At 40.4% G+C, this 24,850-nt stretch overlaps 1 protein-coding gene across 1 annotated transcript in view; it reads right to left on the bottom strand.

The window, feature by feature from the left end:
• Positions 1-24,850, bottom strand: part of PLEKHH2 (pleckstrin homology, MyTH4 and FERM domain containing H2) — a 120,779-nt gene that overhangs the window by 47,752 nt on the left and 48,177 nt on the right. Inside the window, exons 5-15 of the mRNA XM_077813847.1 lie at positions 24,406-24,489; positions 23,501-23,582; positions 20,152-20,334; positions 14,700-15,682; positions 13,291-13,366; positions 12,732-12,826; positions 10,687-10,831; positions 6,407-6,543; positions 5,250-5,360; positions 3,898-3,984; positions 3,229-3,387 (exon numbers count right to left, since the gene is read on the bottom strand). Coding sequence (XP_077669973.1) covers positions 3,229-3,387; positions 3,898-3,984; positions 5,250-5,360; positions 6,407-6,543; positions 10,687-10,831; positions 12,732-12,826; positions 13,291-13,366; positions 14,700-15,682; positions 20,152-20,334; positions 23,501-23,582; positions 24,406-24,489 — 2,142 coding nt within the window. The remainder of the gene's footprint in view (positions 1-3,228; positions 3,388-3,897; positions 3,985-5,249; positions 5,361-6,406; positions 6,544-10,686; positions 10,832-12,731; positions 12,827-13,290; positions 13,367-14,699; positions 15,683-20,151; positions 20,335-23,500; positions 23,583-24,405; positions 24,490-24,850) is intronic.

The raw sequence follows: 24,850 nt of genomic DNA, 5'->3' as shown, positions 1-24,850 counted from the left end.
TTAGATACATATTTCAATTTCTCAGAATTCTGATGGCTGGAATAAAGAATTCCTGTAAAACATTACTATAAATATAAAAATTTGAAGCTGCATGACTTTCTGTATTACAGGCATTACAATTAAAACATAACAGGCCTGATTCAAAGCCCATTCAAGACAGCAGTAGTCTTTCCATTGGCTTTGGATCAGGTCCTACACAGAAAAAGCTGAGGAAATAAAAATTGGAGGGGACACTCAAACTACTACAACTAATGGTAATTAAAACTCTTATAGTGCCTTACACCCAAGAATTTCCAAGCACTTCATGAAAATTAAGTATCAAAACCCATATGAGGAAGGTAAGTCTTAACATCCCCATTTTACAGCGGAATAAAAGCAAAGGCACAGAGAGATTAAGTTATGTCATACAATAAGTCAGCAACAGTCAGGAGTAGAAGCTGAGAGTCCTGATCACCGAGTTCTCTGCTTTAATCACCAAATCAGATTCCCGCCCATGCTAACTTTGACTAACATCATTCCTTTGAAGAGATGAAAACTAGCTGGTGAATGGAGTGGGATAACTGAGAGTAAAGTTGGAGAATAACTGAGAGTAAAGTTGGAGTAAAGAATGGAGTGGGATAACTGAGAGTTGCCTGCTTCCCCCAGGTCCGTTGAGTAAATTAGCACAAGGTAGTGCTAAGTGAGTGGATCTAGCACTCAAGAAGTCTGGTTATAACACAACAGCCATGGGAGCTGAAATGAAGTTCCCCTTTATTCCCCACTTATGAAGTGGCATCACTAGCTTTTTGAATGGGGAAAAACATTTTAGAACAATCTCTAGCAGTAAGGTTATTGTCCCATAACTGCACAGATTAGGACAGATAGTTTCCTCATTCCTACCTATTCTTCAATTCTCATTAAACCATTGTAAAGAATAAAACAGACACCAATACAATTTTTTTCAGAGACAGCTGTGAAACATAATACTTTCTCACTGACATCACTGAAATAAAGGGATGCTCTTTCATTGATGTGACCTAGCTGGGAAATCATTACACTGGCTCAATGGTTAACTTTTTAATTTATTAAATATTTCAAAACTTTGTATTTCTAAATAAATAAGGTAAGACAGTTTTGTATTCACTCATAAGTATCTACTGTAATTGATATTCTATTTATGACCAAAAACAGCTGGTTTTAGAAGAGCATATGAAGTGACTGTATTCATGAAACCATGAATTTGAAAATCTTCTTTGTTTGTACCTAGTATAGTTATAAGACAAATACACCTGAAAAATAGGTAGAGAAAAAAGTTGTTCATCTCTATTTTTTCATGTTTGCTTTGTGAATTAGATAGCATTTGGTCTACAATCAATTTAAAACGTTAAAATCCTAAAAAATCTGTTTTATATAAATTTTAATGGAAATATTAAAAGAATCTATGCCTTACTGTAAAAGTAAAGGTAATTAAACAAGAATAAAAAAAGCTACAGTTTAATTTAAACCTATAAAAGCAAACCAATTCCTCTTGTTCTGTTAATGCTTTAAAATTACAATTATAAACAAATTCCACCACCACCACAAGAAAACCCTTAATGGATTTAAACAAGCCTTGGTAAAAGTTAATTGCTGGAAGGCTTCATTAGGCTGTCGTAGCAAATCAACTATACTCGTAAGTACAAAATACCGATGACGCTGAGGAGGAGGTGGCACTTTGCTGTGAAACAGCTATTGTTAAAAGCAACAGAAGAATTGATTCATCTTTAAATTTAAGCTATTTTAAATTTAAGAATGGAAAGTGCAGTTTGTACCACAGTGTAACACCAAACTGAATTCAAACGGGGTAGAGAATCTGCATATCAAGTGATAAAAATAAGGAAGGTCTAGAATACATTCGTATAGACCAACATTACACTTTCATTGACTTTGCTATCTTAAAAACAGAAAGCCCCTTCCTGGTACTTCAGGCACTAGGCTCAAAATTTTCAAACACAGGTGACTAACATTACCTACATCCATGTTTAGGGTACTTAAATGAGCAGTCTGATTTTTTTTTTCCAGAGGTGCTGAGTGTGAGACCCAGATTTTAAAAAATTGGCCTAATTTTCTGATTACTAGGTAAATAGATTGGGTCAGATTCTCTGCTGTGCCCCAGCCCCTTTGTGCTGCTCTGGAGGTGCAAAGGGACAGGAAAACAGATCGATCTGGCCAGCTGATCACTTTCCCGGCATAAAGGTATACACAGCTAGTGCAGAACTAGGTCCTGCACCACATTCCCACCCAACCCTGATACTGGTGGCATCAGGAGCATGTACATGACGGGATCATGCTGAGCTCTGGCTGTCCCCACCTCATGTATACTCCCTTGAGACAACTGTCAGCTGAATCTCTGCCATTAAGGGCTTTTCCATTAGTACTGACACAATACACAGACATATAGCATATTTAATAAGAAGCTGGAAGATGTTTCATTCTTCACAGATCAGAGGAGACTCTAAAGGTGAAGCCCCTGGTAAACTGCAATAGTTTCTACATTCCTGTGAATACATTAATGATACACAGTCAAAGAGCAACATCTAAATCTGATGAGTAAATTAACCTTAACATAGTATATTCCCTCACTCTACACACCATCCTCATTATCTTGAAATATCTTTTGACTGCTGATGTTGGAAAAAAGAGAGTGCCTCTTACACAAATGTTTAAATTGAGGCATGTGCTGAATCAGGGCCCTAATGATGTACAAACAGAATTCAGCATGGAAGGTAGTGAATCAAGTGGCCAAATGAAAAAGACTTGCCAACTTAGATTTTTATTATGGTATAAGAGGAGTAGGCAGTCCTTCTGGTTTATTCACATTGTAAGAGACGCAAACCTAATAGCACGTCTACTTTAATCTATTTACTCTTATGCTAAATATTTATAGTACATGTACTTTTGGACTTTAATTTTGGGTGTCCCTCAAACAGCACTTTTGCAAAACCACACAAGGGTCAATGCCAAATACTGCAGCCAACTTAGATACTACTGTACAAAGTCGTCCTTGTTAAAGATCCAATTATGCTCCTGTTGAAACCAACTGGAGTTTTGCCACTGACGTCAATGGAAGGACTGGTTACTAAAATTAGTTTACTACAGGTGTTTTATACAGTTCTTGTTGCCTTTCTTCACTTAGAGATATTAAGCAGAAATATTTTTAAAAATAAAACCAGAATAAAAATACTTTGTTAGGGAAATAAGCGTCCCTACCTTGGTCAGCAATCCTTTCATGGCTGGCTTCACATCAGGCTGTATGAAAAGTGGACTAGCAGCCTGAACTTTAAGAACATTCTGCAGTACTTTGATCCACTCTTCTAAGATGTTTGGCGAATCTGCAGTCAGGTAGTATGTTCTTTTTTCTGTGATCAACTAAATAGTGACAGAAAAGATGCCTTCAGTTCTAGGAATATGATGCATTTCAACTTATTTAAAATAATACACATTTATAAATACAAAATATTTGCAACATTTTTACTGTCAATTTTCAGAGTAGAAACGCTTAATGGCCATGCAGAGCAGGCAGCCCTATAGTTGAGATCTCATTTGAAAGATCCCCCTATAGTAAATTACATGGAATTCATTTTACCTAAGTTGGAATCGCAACTGGTGGCATGTGAACCTGTGGTTTCAGAGTGCTTGGAGCACAAAGCCATTCCCTCTGGGTTACATGTTACAGGTAACAATCTTACCTTGACAAGAATATGAAAAAGATAATCCTATATAGTCTTTTCCATCTCCAGTTTCTATGATTGAAACAATCCCTCCCCCCTCAGATGGAGGGCACTGACTGCCTCCAAAAGGAAACATATTTGGAGGAAGTGTCACTTTTAGGGGTGGAAAGAGACGACCCTCTAAAAATACAAGGAGACAAGGAAGCACCTGAACTGTTTGTTTTCCATCACCTCTTACAATGTGGCTGGATACGCTTAACTCAATTTGACCTTGTGGCTTTCGAATTACATCACTCTGTGTGAAAGAATGGGGAAAAAAAGGATTATTCATCTGTAATAGTAATACAATACTGGTATAACACATTTAATACTTGATCACTGGAAGCATCCAGCACCTAGGACGGGGCAGGCAAACAGACCATTTAATCCAGCCCTCAGCTCCTGCCGGGAAGCAGGATCAGGGTTGCCCCGCTCCAGCCGGAGAGCAGGGTCAGGGGCTTGCCCCACTCCGCGCAGCTCCCAGGAAGCAGCCGGCATCACTCCTCCCTCCAGCTCCTACATAATATGTGGAGGCATGGCCAGGTGGCTCTGCACGCTGCCCTGTCTGCAGGCACTGCCCCCGCAGCTTCAATTGGTTGCGGTTCCCGGCCAATGGGAGCTGCAGGGGTGGCACCTGTGGACGGGGCAGTGCACAGAGCCGCCTGGCTGCACCTCTGAGCCAGAGGGGGGACATGCCATTGCTTCCGGGAGCCGCCCAGACCCTGCACCCCTGAACCCTCCCCCCAAGACCCAATCCCCTGCCACAGCCCTGATCTCCCTCCCGCCCTGCGAACCCCTTGATCCCAGCCCAGAGCCCCCTCTTGTACCCCAAGCCTGTGATCCCCAGCCCCATCCCAGAGCCCTCATCCCTCCTGTGCCCCAACACCCTGATCCGCCTCCAAACCCATTGGTCCCAGCCCAGAGCACCATCCTGCACCCCAAACTCCTCATCCCTGGCCCCACCCCAGAGCCTGCACCCCCAGATGGAGCCCTCACACTCCTCCCCTGCAAACCAGCCCCCTGCCCCAGCCCTGATCCCCCTCCCACCATCTGAATCCCTTGGTCCCAGCCTGGAGCCCCCTCTAGTACCCCAAACCCCCCATCCCCAGCCCCAACTCAGAGTCCTCTCCCCCCTGTACCTGAACCCAGAGCCTCCTCCCACACCCTAAACTCCTCATTTCTGGCCCCACCTCAGAGCCCACACTCCCAGCCAGAGCCCTCACCCTATCCCGCATCCATACCCCTAATTCCGTGAGTATTCAAGGCCCACCATACAATTTCCATACCCCGATGTGGCTCTCAGGCCAAAACATTTGCCCATCCCTGACCTAGCAGGTACAGTGCCCTGAAATCCCATAAGATAAAAGTTGAGGGTGTTCAAAACTTTGAGGAACTGGGCTCTTTATTATGAAATGTTTAATTTAATGTATTCAAATGAAGAAATTTATTTTTCCATCTGGCAATTTTAGAGTCATTTAGAGGAATCAGGAACTAAACAGCAAACACATTACTCATACTCACCGGAGATTTGTAGTACAATAACTCACCGCCTTTGAGCACAAACCATCGTCGTTTCCAGGTTTTTACTTTGCCACCCATTTTTAACAAATATCCAGATTTTTCCAATGGCTCCTGATTATTTAAAATAAAAAATAAGGGATGTAATATATTATAACAAGGTATTTTGCCAAAGAAAAAAATGCCTGCATGGTAAATGATAATTATTACAATACTTTAGCTTTTTACAGTAGAAAGATCCAGTTTTTACATGCATTAAGATTCATGAGAGAAAGTATTTTTCCTATTTTACAGCTAGACAGAGGTACAGAGATTTGATGCACAGTAAGAGCTAAGAACAGAACCCAGGACTCTTGTTGCACAATAAGAGCTAAGAACAGAACCCAGGACTCCTGATTCCCAGACCCAGGCTCTAAGCATTATACAACATTTTAATTAAATAATTATAAAAACCATTCCACATAAAGCTTGTCATTTTAAAAATATATATGCTCAACCCCTAACTTCTGGCCTAACCGACTGAACAGTCCCAGAGAATTGTAATTCCGCAGCTGCACACCAACACATCTTTAGTGCAAACACCAGCAAAACAAAGCTCAGGGTTTGCTCTCTGAGAAAAGTGTCAGGAATTGAGGGATATGGTTCTCATCCCCAATCAGCCAAGCTGCATGAATACCCAGGCCACCGTCATTAATACAAGCGGTAGTGAGGAATACAGTTGCAACCCGTTACCCAACACTGTGAGTTTGGATTCTGTGATCTGTGCAGCATGCAGACCCACTGACCACACGTCTGATATGCTCACAGTCCCCCACATCCTATGTGAGGAAGTTGCAGACACCCCATCTATGGACATCTTCTGTACTGTATACAAGGTGGTACGTAATTCTCCCCACCCCTGACCCTCTAGTGGGGTCTCTACTGTTGCTGGTGCTGAGGCTGCTCCTCTGTACACCCAACCTGGTTCTTTTACACTGTGTTTAGATATTTCACACACAGTAGGTCACCCCAAGTCAGCATATGGGTCATTTAATGAATCTGAACACACTGCTACTTGTAATCATTACACTGTGTGCCAAGCAAATTTAGTACTGGGCTTTGTTAACATTAGGTGTAGAAGAAAGAAATACTATTATTCTTTGCATAACTTTGGTACTCACATTTTTTCCATTATCACTAGATGAGGAACAGGTTTTAGGGAGTTTCTGCTCTGGCTCTGAATAGTCTGTATCTGTTGAGTAGGCATCAGGGGGAATAGCATAGTCACTTTCTGAGGTCATAGAAGACAAAGACACACCTGAGCAAAAAGGCAAAAAAGATGCCAAATGTATATTTCTTTGCCATCGTATTTTAGATATGAGAAATCGGGCACGGGTATGGAGGGAACAGCTGAGCTGGGAGTTGTTGACAAACTAAAATATTAATAGCATTCCAGGGGAATTAAATATTTTTGATGAGAATATCAAGCAGTGCAAGTAAATTCCTTAAAAGTAATAACAAAGTGTTTATTTAGGAATTTGGCAATGCTCCTGCCACATAAACATAAAGAATGCCAAGCACAATGTGAAAAATGTTATGTTCAAGAACATGATTAAAAGCAATTTAATATTTACTGGTTGTAAAATATTCTTAAATTTCAACTTATTATCTGAACTCAAAGCAGAAGATATATTGGGAAAAATTAAACTTTCTCACATGGTCTACAGTTTTCAGCTACTGGAAAATAATTATTTAAATAGACTACTGTAAGTCATCAACTTTGGAAGGCTTATTTGACTTTCAAGTGAAATCTGCAGCCACTGAAATTTACAGGGATTGATTCTTGATTCCTCTGTGCAACTGCAGCAATGTAAATGGTCCTTAGAATGCTGTAGAAACTCCTGGACAATACTTTACAGCATAAGTGGATTTCCAAATGATGTAGAGTTGCTGCAAAAACTTTATCCTTCCATCTCTACAGCCCCCAGCATAAGGGGCAAGCCAGAGCCACACTTTAGCTATTCTCAGCTGGTGGAGAGAAGCCAGAGCACAAGTTAGAGCAGTCCTAAGGCTGCCAGCAGCCCATCATTAATTTCTTCACTTCCATAAATCAGGTTCAGTGTATATGACAATGTCTCTTTGTCATTCTTTAATCTTCAAAAAGAAACAGTGTTCTCTAACTCCATCTCTCTCTGACAATGTGCATAAGAGAGTGATCATCAGCACCTCAACAATCAAATTGAATTAAACCATGAAACGGGGATTCACAATATGAACAGGCTGTTAGTTATGAATTAAAACTAAAATTATTCCAAACAGGTGTGCAAACACTCCAGTAAGAAACAAAAATATAATACTGCCACATCCTGTTGTCACTACTTCATCTAAGAGCAAGATATCAGGAGAATCAATCTTTCAAAGGAACAAAATTCCAAAGGAAATAATTCAGTGATTCCATAAAGTCTCCAATTGACTACACTTGCCCATAATTTCAACAGCCATAGATCAAATATTAATTTTCTACCCAAAACGCACCGAAGCCCATATTCCTTTCAATCAAATGGGGCTACTTAATGACTTATGAATGAAGGAAAATATTTACAGTCTCTTGTTTAAAACATTTGTTTACATATATATATCTTTTAAATGCCATCAGATTTAATAAGTTCTGTTAAATCACCACACTTAAGAGTTCTGCAGTAGATCACTAGCATTTCTGTACATCATATTACGTCTGTCTATTTTTTGGTGATCAAGTGTGGGATCTTCATGCTAAAGTATAAATGATTTTTCTTTCCTTTTTCTTTATCATCTGGTTCTCTCAGGTAGTTAGTTGCCTGTATGGCAGATGAATTGCCCAAAGGTCTGTCATGTGCTTAGATTATAGATGAGCTGTCTAAATTGCCTTTCCCTGCCACTCTTATTTTCTTTGACTCGCAATGAATGTGGGGAATTTTTGTACTGTCAGTTATGAATAAGAGCCTGTGCAAATTTTTTCCTGTCAACAAACTGTGTATTCAAATCCAGTTTCAGAATAAAAACAAGTTTTAGCCCATGTCAACCTGTTTCTATCAAAAACCACATCCCGTTTTTGCCCTGAATGATTCACTAATATTAAAACAAACTCTTTGCTTATTCATCATAATGGGAAAAAAACATTTCCAAATGTGAAACAGTTTCCTTTTGAAAAGATTTACTTAAAACTACTGTTCAACTTGGAAGAGTTACTGTGTAACATTTTTCAGAGTAACAGCCGTGTTAGTCTGTCTTCGCAAAAAGAAAAGGAGTTCTTGTGGCACCTTAGAGACTAACCAATTTATTTGAGCATGGGCTTTCGTGAGCTACAGCTCACTTCATCGGATGCATACCGTGGAAACTGCAGAAGACATTATATACACACAGAGACCATGAAGCAATACCTCCTCCCACCCCACTGTCCTGCTGGTAATAGCTTATCTAAAGTGATCAACAAGTTGGGCCATTTCCAGCACAAATCCAGGTTTTCTCACCCTCCGCCCCCCCCCGCACACAAACTCACTCTCCTGCTGGTAATAGCCCATCCAAAGTGACCACTCTCCCTACAATGTGCATGATAATCAAGGTGGGCCATTTCCAGCACAAATCCAGGTTTTCTCACCCCCCCACCCCCATACACACACAAACTCACTCTCCTGCTGGTAATAGCTCATCCAAAGTGACCACTTTCCCTACAATGTGCGTTTGCACTGTAGGATTCTGTTTATTTTGTTTGATTAATTCCATAAAATATTAGCTGATTTTACAAATAAAAATATTGTTTTTGTAACTTCCAGACCTGTAAATTCATCTGGGTTTTGAGAGTCAAGCTGGGCTCTTTCCTCCTAAAATAATATCAGTAATTATAATACCATAGGCCAATATACCCTTAGTTTTACCTGTGCAATCCCACTATCTTCAAATTATGCATTATAAATAAGAACACATGCTCAAGGCTGTGAAGAAAGACTTCTGAATGTGAAACAATGCAGGGCTATCTTCTTGAGTCTCCAGAGACAGCATGAAATAATAGGCCAGATTCCATGATTGCCTACAATATTGTAAATCCGCAGTGATTCTAATCAATTCAATTAAGATAGATTGGTGTAGAAACTAGTGTGAGAAGCAACTCAGGCCCAAAGCTTCAACAGGTATCAACTTAACTATCAGCAAAGATAAGTCTGGCAGGGAAGTGGGAGAAAGACTTAAGCCCTTTTACACTAGTGCAATCCAACTGCAGCATGGATTTGCACTGACACAGCTTAGGTGTAGCTACATCAATATAACTACATCAGTGCAAATAAGCCCTTACATATCTTAGCGGGCACTTGGCATGGTAGAGAAATTGGGTATGAGAGAAACAAATCCAGTCAGGGAGGGCTTCAATACTTCCCACAATAGGAGCGCTTTAACAATTATGTTCTGTTTCCCCTATCAGAGGGCCAACCAAACCAAATTGAGGAGAAAGAATTAGGTTAAGGACAATTCTAGAAAACAAGAATGTTGTATACATTCTATGCAAGGCAGAGTTTATTGGGGAAACTTAACAGGGGCCTGTGGTTGGCACTCAAATTCTGCTAATCCATTGACTACATGTGCCTGAGTATTACATAAGTGAAACTCTAGTTAGTTAGCAACTGACCTTGTCCAATCAGAGTAAGTAAATAACAATAATATTTTGATATCTGTAACACTATACTATCAGAGCATCTCAAAGCAATTTACCAACAGAAAATTAAGGCTCACTTCACCCCTGTGAGGTAGGTAAATGCTATTCCCTTTTTCCAGAGGGGGAAAACACAAGCACATGGAGGGTAACAGACACTTGTGTGCCAGGGACTAACTTCAGTTCAGCCTCTTCCTCTCTTGGCACAGGTCTCATGGGATGCACTATAAAACTGACTGCTTTAGAGGCAGAGAGGATGGAGAATGCCTTTAAGAAGGTGGGCTTCACACTATGAGATCAAAGAACTACACTGAATTCCTCTGCTGTCTGATTAGGTTAAATTATTACCTTATAAACTTAAGGAAAAGATTTTGCTGACTCTCACTATTTTTTTCTGCTCAGTTATTCCATCTAGTTACAGTCAAAGGTCACAAAAATCCATAACACTTCAGGGAACAGAACCCAGATCCCCTGACACCCCACCTTGTGCTTTAATCGCAAAATCATCTTTCCCCTCAAATGACAAGAAGATACTACAGCAATACCTTAGAAATACATATAAGTATTGGTAATCAAAAAAAGGAAAGCTGCCCATTCTCCTGCCAGGTTGCTTTGGTTTCAGCTTTGATATGTGAAAAGTATAACAAACGAGCTAGATCCATGTTCAAGGCAACCATATTTTAAAAATGAGAAATAAATTGATATGAAGAAGAAACAATGCACGTGCTCCAAAATCATATTAAGCCTCTCAAAATATTTGTTTTTATGGTTTTTGCCCACCTCGTTTCATGGCCCTGGGGCTACCTGGGCCACTTCTACTTCGAGAGTCTGATTCTGAGGTCCGCGAGCTGGATCGGGAGCTGTCTTCTTCCTCTGATCCCGAAGAGTCATCTAAGAATGGGCTGTTGCTTATTTGAGTTGCTTTCTACAGAAATTAACATACATTCTTTGAAACTTTATGCAAAATATACTACTTTATGGATGTATTTATTTTATTGGCTTTTAAAACAGCCTACTTCTGCAACAGGCACTATAGATGCCTACCATGCTAAAGATTTAATTGCAACAATTAAAACAAAGCAACACCAAACCAAACCACTACCACCGATTATATACATCACCCACAATAGAGGGTGGTATAAAAACTAAAATTATTGGCACTAGCATTGTTGCCAGGAAATCTTGCCAGGACAACTACCACCAAGAGATGTAAAACGAACCCAAAAAAATGCAAATTAATCCAGCTTAAAAATACCTAAACTTTACCTTGTGCCCCAATACTCACCAAACTTTCTCTCTGGTGCACCAACAGGGAAACATGAGTACGAGGATGAGTATATTTCACTTTACAAATAAAACTCACAGGGCATGATTTAGCAGCCACCTATGGTCTAAGTTCTGGCTGAAGGTGTGCACTACTGCCTGTTGGAGAACCTGTGTTCTGGCAGACTGAGGTGGAGGTTGGCTACCCCAAAACTATGGTGAGGCTGAAATTAACACTGAGGGAATGTTCTGAGGCAGGGCTAAAAGTGAGGCAGCCACTGATCCAACACTAAACATCCATGTAGGGATGACTCCTGTTCTTGGCAGGAATCATTTGCACAGCAGGATGTGTGGGGGGTCACTCCTTGACAGAATACAGACACACATTAATGCTGCCTTTGCAGCATGCGTGCTAGGGTTGCCAACTTTCTGACCAAACAAAACCAAACGCCCTTGCCCCGCCCCTTCTACGAGGCCCCACCCAGCACATTCCATATCCTCTCCCGCTGTAGCTCACTCTCCCCCACCCTCATTCACTCATTTTCACTGGGTTGGGGAGGGTCCCTTTTCGACCAGGTGTTCAGTTGAAAACTGGACACCTGGCAACCCTAGTTCTGACAGTTTCATCAGGAAAGGGTACTCTGTTCAATTACAATATTTGGCTTTCTATGATATGATCTTGTACATTCAATAGTTACACTGCAAGTAATGGGCTTTGTGCAGGGGGCAATCAGTTGCAACAATCTGTAGCAATCAGCCCTCCTTGTCCCAGATTACAAAATGCCAGTGGAGACACTTCAAAGATCCTACTGCAGCCTTTCATGGAGGGGGAGGGTTTGGCTGGTGGCTCCCATTTACCTCAGGTCCACGAGTCACATAGTCACATCCCAGCAGTCTGCCCTGCCACACCCCAAATTCCTCCGCATGCTACAGCAGATAAAGCTCTCATGCAGCACAGCTCCATGGCATATGGAGGATGGAGATGGCCTTTATGGACTCTTAGCATCTGCATTACCTCTGCACAGCACTGGAACTGCATTTAGATTGGAGTGCAGTTCTTTCTTGGGCCCCAGGATTCAGCACATAAGTAGCAATATACAACTGAAACCCCCCCAACACCTATCTATTACATCATTTCTGTTTAAAAACATACATCTCTTCAAATTACAAGAGGTTGCCAGGAAACAAATAATGTTCTGATTAGATTCTGCAAGCTTCTGAAAACAAATAGCTTTGGGGTTGACACAAAGACCCTTCCAGATCTAAATCTGTAATTACAGCATTGCAACCAATGCAGCTCTTTCAATAATTAACAAGCCCTGGGAAAACCAGTAAGGGCCACAACAAAAATTGACACAGGCTTGTAACACTTTATAAGCAACAACAATTTATTTTCAGGACATTTGACATTTCCATTACTTCTGGATTTTTTATGGTCTCTAAACATGATCTTATGACAAATTTGGCAAAGTGCCATCAAGCATAAAATGCCAAGTTCTTGAATGTGGAGCTTAACAGTATGGCTTTTCACACAACTTCATTTTAAACAACAATAAGATTACCCCTTTCAGAGTTGTGTAGACTGGAGTGGTCATGTTCTTGTATATCAAAGAAGTGTATAGTCCAGATATGGTATACGAAGCTATAGAAGCAGTACCTGAAATACATAGCATAAAACACATTTCTTTAAAAGTGCCCTCCAAAATTATTTAGAGCATTTGGTTGGATTCTGATGTCACAGCACTGTAGTGTTATTGTCTTCACTACAGTTACTCCTAAATTATACTGGAGTAATGGCGTATGAGAAAATCATAATTAGGACCACTAGTCTTTTTGTAATGTAAGTACATTCTCTCTCTTTTGATGTCTGGTTATATAATCATCAAGAATTCCAAAGAAAGTTATAGTGAATTAAGGACTATAGTGAATTTGTACTTAAGAGGCAAGTATTCAAGAATAGGTGATAGAAATAATGAAAAGGTTAAATCTGTTTGACCATATCATAAAGAAAAAATCCGAAGAAATCTTCAGAGGCATATTTTAGAGGCACCTGGGACAACTGGCCCCTTATTAATTACAGTAAGCAGAGGATTTTGGCTGTTGGTACAAAGACCCACTTACTTTTGTTAAAAGAGTCCATGTTGAAAGCTTCAGAGATTCGTAAACCTGACTTGGCTACAGCATAAATTCTGCTTTCCTAACATAAAAGCAGAGATGTTTGATTGTAGATATTAGGAAATGAAAGGTATTTCTTCCTCAAACCTCCCCTTTGCCCTCACACTGCTATAAATATGTGATATAGCAGAGTTATCAGCAGCAGCTGAAATGTGACGTTGTCTACACCATGCACCAGACCAGTGGTCTTTCAACCTTTTCTCATACAACTGTTGCCTCTGTACTAGGGAGTTCTTTGTTTTGAATACAAAAATCAGTTCCTCAAAGAATAACTGGGAGAGAAAATTCTATACTAGAAGAAGACTAGAAGTTCTCTACAAAGGGAGGCTACGGAAGTAGCTTTTCACCAAAAACTTTTCAAACTATGGTAGCAAAAACCCGTAACGAAAAACTTCACATGCACAAACTGTTAAAGTAACATTAAAGTATAGTTCATCTCTGACCTAACCCCACAGTACCAACAGGCCAGGTACTTGTATTACCCTATGATTTCAGATTCTGCACTAGGTGGGCATAACAAGATAAATCATTGGCAAGAGAAGACTTTACATTCTCAGGCTGGAAGGAGCTGGCTCAGAACTAAATAATTTTAAGGAGAGGACTAAAACAAATTATTAAAGTCTGACCCCTTGTGTCATGATGTAAAATTTGTATATTAATTCTCTTACATGTTAAAACAATTTGTTTTAAATATCTCAATGGAATTGTAAAATTCTTCTGTAATCAGTGAATTACTACTACTACTACAGATTGAGAAATTTCTCCGAACAACTAACAGGACTAAAAACTTCTTTAAATATGGTCTGTTGTGCCAAACTATATTTACAATTATCTAATTCACAAATTATTGGCCTGGATTGTATTGCCTAGTTTTTAGAGCAAAGGACTTGGAACCAGGACTCCTAGGTTCTATAGTCATAAAAAAAAAGGTCAGTGGTTAGACTCATTATCTAGTTGTGTGTACACAAATGAACACATGAAAATTAGATATGACTTTTTCAAAAATTGGTTCTCTACATACAAAAAATGGCCATACATTTTTATATGGCATTTTAAAAGCAAAGAGCTCATTAGCCCATGAATAGGAGAATGGCTGTTGAATGTATGCAATTTAAATATCTCACTGATATGATTTACTCCATATTCTTCTGCAAGAGGAAAAAATACAAGATCCTAGAATAGTTATTAAAATTGAACTTGCTTCTGAGGAGTAGATAATCTCAGTTGGTATTAAAACAACAAATCATATTCCCACCATAGACACAGGTAATGAGAAAGGTAAAGGAGAGAAAAGTGTAATAAAAGCAACAAGATGAGTTAATTTAAATCAGTAAAAAATATTTAATTATATTTACCCAGGAGGGGAATCGATGCAGAGGAGGAGTAGGGGGTTTGTTGCTAATTGCCTTCCTTGTTATATCACGGGACTCCTGGTCTTCTGCACTCTGTGCCTCAAAAGAGTCATAGGTAAATGCTCCATCATAATCAATCTCCATTTTCTCTAAAATGTCAGTATTTTCCCCATCCACCAGGTCGATGTCTGTTTCCTGAGGTCTCAAGGGCCGTACCATGCTTATAGCATTTCTATTTCTATCAGACACTCTGTCGGAACTCAGCTGGGGTTGGCTTAAGTGCTTTTTTGCCAGTGCTGCACTTACACTGAAAACGTTGGGAGTCCGTAACTTTGGAGGGGGCAAATTTGATGGAGAATTTGATTGTGTCACACACTGAGAATCTGTTGAAGGTGTCAGGACTGGATGCTTAGGTATTAGAGCAGGGGTTAAAATTGGACTTGGGGTATTTGCTTCACTGGATGAGGATGAATAATCTAACCTCTGAGACTGAAACTTTTTATTCAGTTCATCTGAAGAGCTATCTTGGCCTTTTCTATCGAAGGCCTCAGAATTGCTCTTTCCAAGTGGATTGGACTGACTTTTCCGCTGAGATCCTTGCTGCCAGGAATACAGCATTTTGTGCTCGGATCTCTGAATTGCAAAACTCTCCTCTTCAAATAGAGAACTACTGTCGTCAGATGCTGTCAAATACATTTCACTCCCAATTCTGCTGTATCTTGTGCTTTCTTCAGATGTCTGACTTGAAACGGTAGATGCATGCCTGGATTTTGGTCTTTTATTACCTCCTTCATCCTCATCTGAGCTCCAGTCACTACCTGTAATGCATGAGTTCTTTGATATATTACTATCTATATCTTTTGATGAATAGCTTGTTCTTGCATTTTTATTTTGTTCTGATCCACAGGAGCTTTGTTGCAATGACCTCTGACCTTTATTGCTCTCATGTGCAAGAGTAGCACGGGATATTTTCTGGATTTTTTTCTCTAGAAAAGAAATACATGAGTTTGACAGAATTACTTTTAATAAAATTAGCTGTTAAAGCAATTTATAATCAGAACTGCAAGTTTAATGTAGTTAAAGTTAAGTTCATTTAATTTTTGGTGGATGTTGTAAAAATAAACAAAAATATTTGTAGGCAAATACTACACATATTCTGGAATGTCAATAGGGATAGTGATGAACATATACTTGAAAGAAAGTAGAAATGGCATTTACCAAGGAACTGTAACAGAAACCATTCTTATATTTAGTGGTCTATCCAAAAAACTAAGAATACTAATGATGAATGTAACAAAAAGGGAGAGCAAGATGTGCCAAACTTTAAAAGAAACCAGATATGCCAGAATTTTTATGCTGAAGAGGACATATGCACTTACCCACATTAATAAATCTTAAAGATTATAAAGCTTTTCAAATGTAGGAAGGAAAAAGTGTGAAGATTAGACTGAGAATCAAAATATTCTGAGTTTCTATGTTATAGTTAGAAATCCCTTCTGCATGCCACTGTTTCACTCCCAGTGCTGAACGCTTAAAACCCACTGAAGTCTCATGAAAAATGTTTAGAAAAAGACATTCTGTTCAGATATAACTCTGCTTGTATTGTCTGTAACTCTTTCCCCCATTTTTGTTATTACATTAAAACATGATCATTCAGAGTTAGTGTATAGCACTGTTGTCTAGAGGTTAGAACAGGATACTTGGACTCTGGGGAGTAGGTTCTGTTTCTGACCCTGACACTTAAATCTTTGTCCTTCAGTTTCCTTATCTGTAAAAATGAGATACCTATCCACTTTTGTAATGCACTTTAGGATCCTTGAATGACAGCATCTATATAAATATTATCTGTCCCAACTGCTCATTTCCTATTTGGGACATGACAATTAGCAGCTGTAAAGAAAATCTGATGTCACAAGCAATGTTTTAAGACTTCATATGGGGAATAAGAAGCAGGAGTAACTATCCTGTTTTCTCAGGGAGTCACGGTCTCCCTGCTGCTACAAAGAGGAAGTAAACTACACTGTGTCTATATCTGTCACAGCGTACTCACCCCAACATGTTGGCATATCTATATCACTGGGCACATTGCGGTGGGGAGAGAGTGCAGAATGGATTCAAGATGGTGCAGTTGCAGGAAATGGTGGTAAAGTGCACAGGCACAAGGGGAAGGAGGTGTCTTATGCTACTGCTTCTTTGCACTAGTATTCAGGGTAAGCCATTATCTCACCCATTTTAATTACAATACGCTGAGTTTATCTTGTGGCACCTTAGAGACTAACCAATTTATTTGAGCATGAGCTTTCGTGAGCTACAGCTCACTTCATCAGATACATACCGTGGAAACTGCAGCAGACTTTATATATACACAGAGAATATGAAACAATACCTCCTCCCACCCCACTGTCCTGCTGGTAATAGCTTATCTAAAGTAATCGTCAGGTTAGGCCATTTCCAGCACAAATCCAGGTTTTCTCACCCTCCACCCCCCCACACAAATTCACTCTCCTGCTGGTGATAGCCCATCCAAAGTGACAACTCTTTACACAATGTGCATGATAATGAAGTTAGGCCATTTCCTGCACAAATCCAGGTTCTCTCACTCCCTCACCCCCCTCCAAAAACCCACCCCCATGTAGAAGCCCTCTACACCAACATTCCACACAAAGATGGACTACAAGCCGTCAGGAACACTATCCCCGATAATGTCACGGCTAACCTGGTGGCTGAACTTTGTGACTTTGTCCTTACCCATAACTATTTCACATTTGGGGACAATGTATACCTTCAGATCAGCGGCACTGCTATGGGTACCCGCATGGCCCCACAGTATGCCAACATTTTTATGGCTGATTTAGAACAACGCTTCCTCAGCTCTCGTCCCCTAAAGCCCCTACTCTACTTGCGCTATATTGATGACATCTTCATCATCTGGACCCATGGAAAAGAAGCCCTTGAGGAATTCCACCATGATTTCAACAATTTCCATCCCACCATCAACCTCAGCCTGGTCCAGTCCACACAAGAGATCCACTTCCTGGACACTACAGTGCTAATAAACAATGGTCACATAAACACCACCCTATACCGGAAACCTACTGACCGCTATTCCTACCTGCATGCCTCCAGCTTTCACCCTGACCACACCACACGATCCATCGTCTACAGCCAAGCTCTGCGATACAACCGCATTTGCTCCAACCCCTCAGACAGAGACAAACACCTACAAGATCTCTGTCAAGCTTTCTTACAACTACAATACCCACCTGCAGAAGTAAAGAAACAGATTGATAGAGCCAGAAGAGTTCCCAGAAGTTACCTACTACAGGACAGGCCTAACAAAGAAAATAACAGAACGCCACTAGCCGTCACCTTCAGCCCCCAACTAAAACCCCTCCAACGCATTATTAAGGATCTACAACCTATCCTAAAGGATGACCCAACACTCTCACAAATCTTGGGAGACAGGCCAGTCCTTGCCTACAGACAGCCCCGCAACCTGAAGCAAATACTCACCAACAACCACATACCACACAACAGAACCACTAACCCAGGAACTTATCCTTGCAACAAAGCCCGTTGCCAATTGTGCCCACATATCTATTCAGGGGACACCATCACAGGGCCTAATAACATCAGCCACACTATCAGAGGCTCGTTCACCTGCACATCCACCAATGTGATTTATGCCATCATGTGCCAGCAATGCCCCTCTGCCATGTACATTGGTCAAACTGGACAGTCTCTACGTAAAAGAATAAATGGACACAAATCAGATGTCAAGAATTATAACATTCATAAACCAGTCGGAGAACACTTCAATCTCTCTGGTCACGCAATCACAGACATGAAGGTCGCTATCTTAAAACAAAAAAACTTCAAATCCAGACTCCAGCGAGAAACTGCTGAATTGGAATTCATTTGCAAATTGGATACTATTAATTTAGGCTTAAATAGAGACTGGGAGTGGCTAAGTCATTATGCAAGGTAGCCTATTTCCTCTTGTTTTTTCCTACCCCCCCCCCCCAGATGTTCTGGTTTAACTTGGATTTAAACTTGGAGAGTGGTCAGTTTGGACGAGCTATTACCAGCAGGAGAGTGAGTCTGTGTGTGTATGGGGGTGGGTTTTTGGAGGGGGGTGAGGGAGTGAGAGAACCTGGATTTGTGCAGGAAATGGCCTAACTTCATTATCATGCACACTGTGTAAAGAGTTGTCACTTTGGATGGGCTATCACCAGCAGGAGAGTGAATTTGTGTGGGGGGGTGGAGGGTGAGAAAACCTGGATTTGTGCTGGAAATGGCCTAACCTGACGATTACTTTAGATAAGCTATTACCAGCAGGACAGTGGGGTGGGAGGAGGTATTGTTTCATATTCTCTGTGTATATATAAAGTCTGCTGCAGTTTCCACGGTATGTATCTGATGAAGTGAGCTGTAGCTCACGAAAGCTCATGCTCAAATAAATTGGTTAGTCTCTAAGGTGCCACAAGTACTCCTTTTCTTTTTGCGAATACAGACTAACACGGCTGTTACTCTGAAACCTGAGTTTATCTTGCTGCGCTTGGGTTTAAAATTGACATTAGGACAGCAGTGCTAACATATAGAAAACATATGGAAAAAGTGAATGCAAAACTTTGAATATTTAATTTAGCTCATTCCTTCATGAACTTTAAAAAGAAATCTTGGGAAGTCAGATCCTAATCTTGCAGTTGAAACCAAAGGGGTGGAGCCCTGCACCTGTGCAAAGCCCAGAGACCTGTGAAATTCTGCAAAGTCATAAAGGTCAGCCACAGCAGATCAAATTGTAAGACTGGGGCCTTAATACTGTTAGATGCTCTCCCTACCTAGAGTATGTTAATTAAGAGTTTAAGCTGAAAAATTAATAAAATGAAGTCTTAAACCAAGTAATATATATCCATTTAGAAAAAGATTAAACATATATTTAGATGGATTTCATTATTTTTTCTTGTCAACTAACAGCTCTGAGTATATCCCCTCATTACAGTTTTACACCCTCTTTTGCACTACAGGGCTGCATCTTGTTTTTTGATATTATTGAAATTAATGAACACTATAGAATAAATGGGGATAATCTTTTGGGCAAGGCCCAAAAGCAACCTCCTCTTCTAAAGGCTACAGCAGTGATCCATCAGCATATGCACACAGCAAAATATTTAAGCAATATACTAATGCTACATCAGAAGATTTCTAATAATACAGACGGTCTTGTGAGACAGATGAGTGCGAAAAGCTGTAGCTCACAAAAGCTTATGCCCAAATAAATCTGTTAGTCTCTAAGGTGCCACAAGTACTCCTTTTCTAAAGGCTACACAGTGTCCTATCTGAAAGTCCTTTAGTCCTATTTTGAAGAAGACTATTCCTGAACATAGCTATGTTTAAAGCAATTTTAATTTTCCACTAATTTCTTCCAGAATAAAATTAGATCAGGGTTAAATACCTAATATGTTATTAGCGTCACTCAATTCTGATTCTTTACTTGATGATTTGCTTATTTCATCAAATTTAATAGCTTGCTGAGGACTTCTTGCTCTGTTCAAAAAGCATCCAAAAGTCAAACTGCTTAGTTGCTGGCCTTCCCCAGGTTTACGTGTTGAAGGGACACTTTTCTTCCCCATAATTTCTGCAAGTGTAATAATTCATAAATTTAGTGTTAACATGGCATATGCTAATACGTTTTACTCTTACACAGTCTTATTAAGTAATATTATCATTTTTAAAAACCATAATAAAACTAAATATTTTGATATTAGAAATAAAAACCTTCTTGAAATCCTCTCCATACCAAACTCGCAAACTAAATTTCCACTTACTAAAGAAATATGATTCTCCTTCTAGAAAGTAAAAAGGGGAGAAAAACTATTTCTTTTAAAATGTTTACAACAGAAAGGTGTGTTCTGAGAGACAGAGTAAAAAAGATAGTGACTATAAAGTCACAGCAGAATAACCTTGGGTATTATGTTTGCAGTTCAGCCTACATATCAATCCAGTATACACCTAAACATGATAAAAGCAGACCAACTTTAAACATGCGAGGATTTAAATGGGTACCATATTTCTTCAGATTTTCAAGGGATAATTGAGAAGGATAGGTCTAAAGTTAAAATTAGGCTCAACCTAATGACACTTTCTAAAAATAAGTGGGGTCACTCTCTTCTAGAAAAGGAAAATGTTCACTAATCATAACCAGGAAACTCTTTGTGACAAAAACTATAAACTGATAGCTTTAAAAAAAAATGTAGCAACTCCTGCTCTAAACACAAAAAGAGGAGTAAAAAGAGAGAACTGTCAAGATCTTTGTGATAAGAGTCCTCCCAAAATGGCTGGATAAAAAGGCAGAACTGGATTAGATGCCCTATGGTACAAAATATAGCCACAATAGTAGTAACCTAGGAAATACACATAATGGATCTTCCGGATCACCAGGGGATAAAGAGCACAATTAAGGAAGACAAGGACATTATTAAGAAGCTACTCGGTTTCTTTGCATCTGAATTCACCACAGAGGATGATACCTACCCCAGACCTGCTCTTTTCTGGTAATAAAGACAAAATACTATCAGACATTGAGATGTTAGAAGAGATGCTGGAACAAATTGATCATTTAAAAAAAATAAATTACCAGGCCTGAATGGTATACATCTATGAGTACTGAAGGAGCTGAAGTATGAAGTGGCTGAGCAGCTAGCAAAAATGTGCAAGCTCATTAAAAACAACTACTTTTGCTAGAAAACTGGAATATTTTAAAAAGTTCTATGGGTGATCTGGGAAAACAGAGATCAGTAAGCCTTACATTATTACCTGGTAAATGGGTTGAAACAATAATTAAAAATTATAATAAAACATCTGAAAGATCATGATCATTGATATGATAGGATCTAACCAGAATGGTTTCTGCAAAGAGAAATTGTGTCTCACTGATCTCTTAGAGCAGGGGTGAGGAACCTACGGCCCATGGGCCGGATCCAGCCCGCTGCTTCATTTAATCTGGCCCACAGCAAGTGTCCGTGCTGTGAGCCAGAAGCCCTAAGCCTCGGCGCTCTGCCCCGCCCCCCTGCGGGGCTGGAGCCGTGAGTGCTGGCTTGCCCTGTTGCAGGGGGAAGATGGGGTTGCCAGGCTGTTAAAAGTTCGGTCGGCTCTGTGCAGCTCCCAGAAGTGACCAGCATGTCCCTGTGGCCCCTAGGCAAAGGGGTGATCAGGGAAGCTCCTCATGCTGCCTCCGCCCCCAGCGCCAGCTCTGCAGCTCCCATTGTCCAGGAACCACGGCCAGTGGGAGCTGCAGGGGTGATACCTGTGGACATGGGCCGTGCACACTTTGCAGAGCCCTCTGGCCCCTCCGCCTAGGGTTTGGACATGGCGGCCACTTCTGGGAGTAGTGCAGAGCCGACCGAGAGCTGCCTGAGATAAGCGCCACCCGGCCGGAGTCCGCACCCCAAGCCTCCTGCCCCAGGTCAGAACCCCCTCCCGCACCTAAGCAACCTCTCAGATCCTGCACCCCGCATCTCCTCCCGCACTCCAAACCCCAATCTTGAGCCCACTCCTGCACTTCAAACCCCTTGGCCCCAGCCCGGAGCCCCAACCTGCACCCTGAATCCCTTATTTGTGGCCCCACTCCGGAGCCTAGGGGAAGTCCCAAGCCTCTGCACCCCCACATTGGGCTGGAACTGCAAGCGCTGGCTCACCCCTCTGTGGGGGGAAGCCTTGAGCCTCCACGCCCCCCCACAGGGCTGTGTGGCCCGCGACTGATTTTTTCTGTGGGTCAGTGGCCCCTGATAGAAAAAAGTTTCCCCACCCCTGTCTTAGAGATCTGAGGATGTCAGTAAAATAGTGGATAAAGGAGAACCAGTTAACATAAGTTATTTAGAATTTCTAATGGCCTCTTACAATGTCCTTCACAAAACACTACTAAAGAAACTAAGTAGTCAGTGGTTGAAAGGCAGAGTATTGTCATGGATCCAAAACTAGTTAAGAGACAGAAAATTACGGGCTGGAATAAACAGTCAGTTTTCATCATGGCAAAAGGTTAACAGTTGGGTGTCTCTAGGTTCCATGCTAGGTTGTGAGTTATTTAATATGTTAATTAAACATCTGGAAAGGGAGTTGAGTAGTAAAATAGCAACATTTGCACATGACAAAGTTATTTAGGTTAGTCAGGTCCAAGGAGGACTGTGAGGAAGCTTGGTGAGACCTAAAGAAGGTAGGTGAACTGGCAACGTGATGGCAAATAAAATACAGTGTTGATAAATGCAAAGTAATGCACAGTGGAGGAAAAAAATTAAATACTCAGACATCTTGCAGGATTCTTAATTAATTGTATCAACTCAGGAAAGGGACCTGGGTGTCAATGTAGACAACTCAATGTGTGAAGCTGTGGTTAAAAAAAAAAACAAAAACTGATCAGAACTCTGATCCTCAGCATGGCATAGACTGGTGGGACAGTTCCACAATGATATCCACCTATCCTTAAATGTTTCAAAGTCTACAAATCATACAATTAAACAAGTCAAAGGGAGGATATGAAAGAATCCAACCCAATCAGATTATTTGAAAACTTATTTAAGAAAATATTGATACATTCAGAAACAAATAACTATAAAGGTCCAAATACTTCTTGCCTTACTCATTCACATATAGTCCCAGCAAAGTCTGAAGTCAAAGGGTCCATGGGACAAATTCCCACTGAAATCAAAGTATTCCATGAGACTACTATGCATAAAGTGAGCAGGATTTACTCCCAAGCATTACTATACAAAACTTAGAGCAAATTTCAAAGGACGTGTGCTATTTACCTTGCAGTTTAGACTGCATTGTTCTCATCTCTTCATTTTGGTTTTGGTTGATCAAGCGAAGGTTCTGATTTTCTACCTCTAACTGAAAGGATATAAATTTAAGCTCCTCCATTAGTGAAACAATTTTTCAAGTCGTTACATTGTCAGGGAAGACACAATTTTCTTGCCATTTCCTTTTGAGCTAAATAAGAGCAGTAGCAGGGCTAATCTTAATTGAGGCCTAATATTATGGATTTGTTTCTTCAGAATAGTATGCGTTTTCTATGATAAACATTCTTCCCACTTTTGTACTTTAAGTATATAGCCATTTAACTAGCTTTATATGTATACAGAAATGTCAATATATAATAATTCACATATTAGGTACTAAAATATTTCACTTTATGCTAGATTGGCTTTTTACTTTTAATTGCAATTCAAAATGCATAAACATGAGGGTAGGAGCAAATGCTGGGTGCCAAAAATGGCAGCCTGTGGCCCCAGAGGGCCTTTTATTACCCCAAGTGAGAGGCAAGGAGAGACAATGGGTCCCCCTTGGGTCTTCCAAACCAAGGAATAGCGAGTTCTAAGCAGAGACAGTGCTACCCCAAAGCCACCCAATACCGCATGCTCTGCTCACATGAGCACTTTGTGCAACTGAAGGGGGAAGAGGGAAGCACAGCACCTGTCCCTACGAAGCCCAAGAGTGGCCATCCCCCATGCTAGCCTAATCAAATCCCCTTTTCTCTCATGCCTTTGCTGAGACAGGGAATTTTGAGGGTTTTTTCCCTTTTAAGACTAATAAATATAGGACCACAGGAAAATGGTAGACATTTTTCACTGAGATCTCTCTCCTTGTATGACACAGAAACTCTGTCCTGTTACATTATGTGTTCGCTGTACTGTAAATATCGTAGGAGACATACCTCATGGAGCTTGACTGTCACCCATTCTTTTATTTTAGCTGCTTTTTCTTCTATGATTTTTGCCTCTTGTATTCTGATTTGCTTCTGAAACAGTAAGACAAAATATATTTTCCAATGTGTATATCATACCATCTAAGGAGCATCTTAGGATGCAAATTCTGTAGATTACTTCTAGCTATGTTTCATCTCAGTCTCTTTGCCACTAGCATACAACACTTGGTAAATTCTTTGAACAAACCCTTCATGGGATTTTTCACATGGGATGCTTTCCTACTAGGTAAAGTGAAAATCTCTCTCAAAGGGAGACCTGGAGGAGGAAAAATGTCTCTCCAGAGTACATCCTACTTACCAATCAAATGTTCTTACAAAGGAAATCTCATCTCAGTTTGAAAATCTCACTCCTATGACCCACCACAACAACTGAAAAAAAAAAAACTTCCTGTAG

Source organism: Eretmochelys imbricata, chromosome 3, assembly GCF_965152235.1.
Source record: "Eretmochelys imbricata isolate rEreImb1 chromosome 3, rEreImb1.hap1, whole genome shotgun sequence".
Lineage (NCBI taxonomy): Eukaryota > Metazoa > Chordata > Testudines > Cheloniidae > Eretmochelys > Eretmochelys imbricata.
Note: the sequence above shows the minus strand (reverse complement) of the source record. Positions and strands in the feature narration are given on the sequence as shown.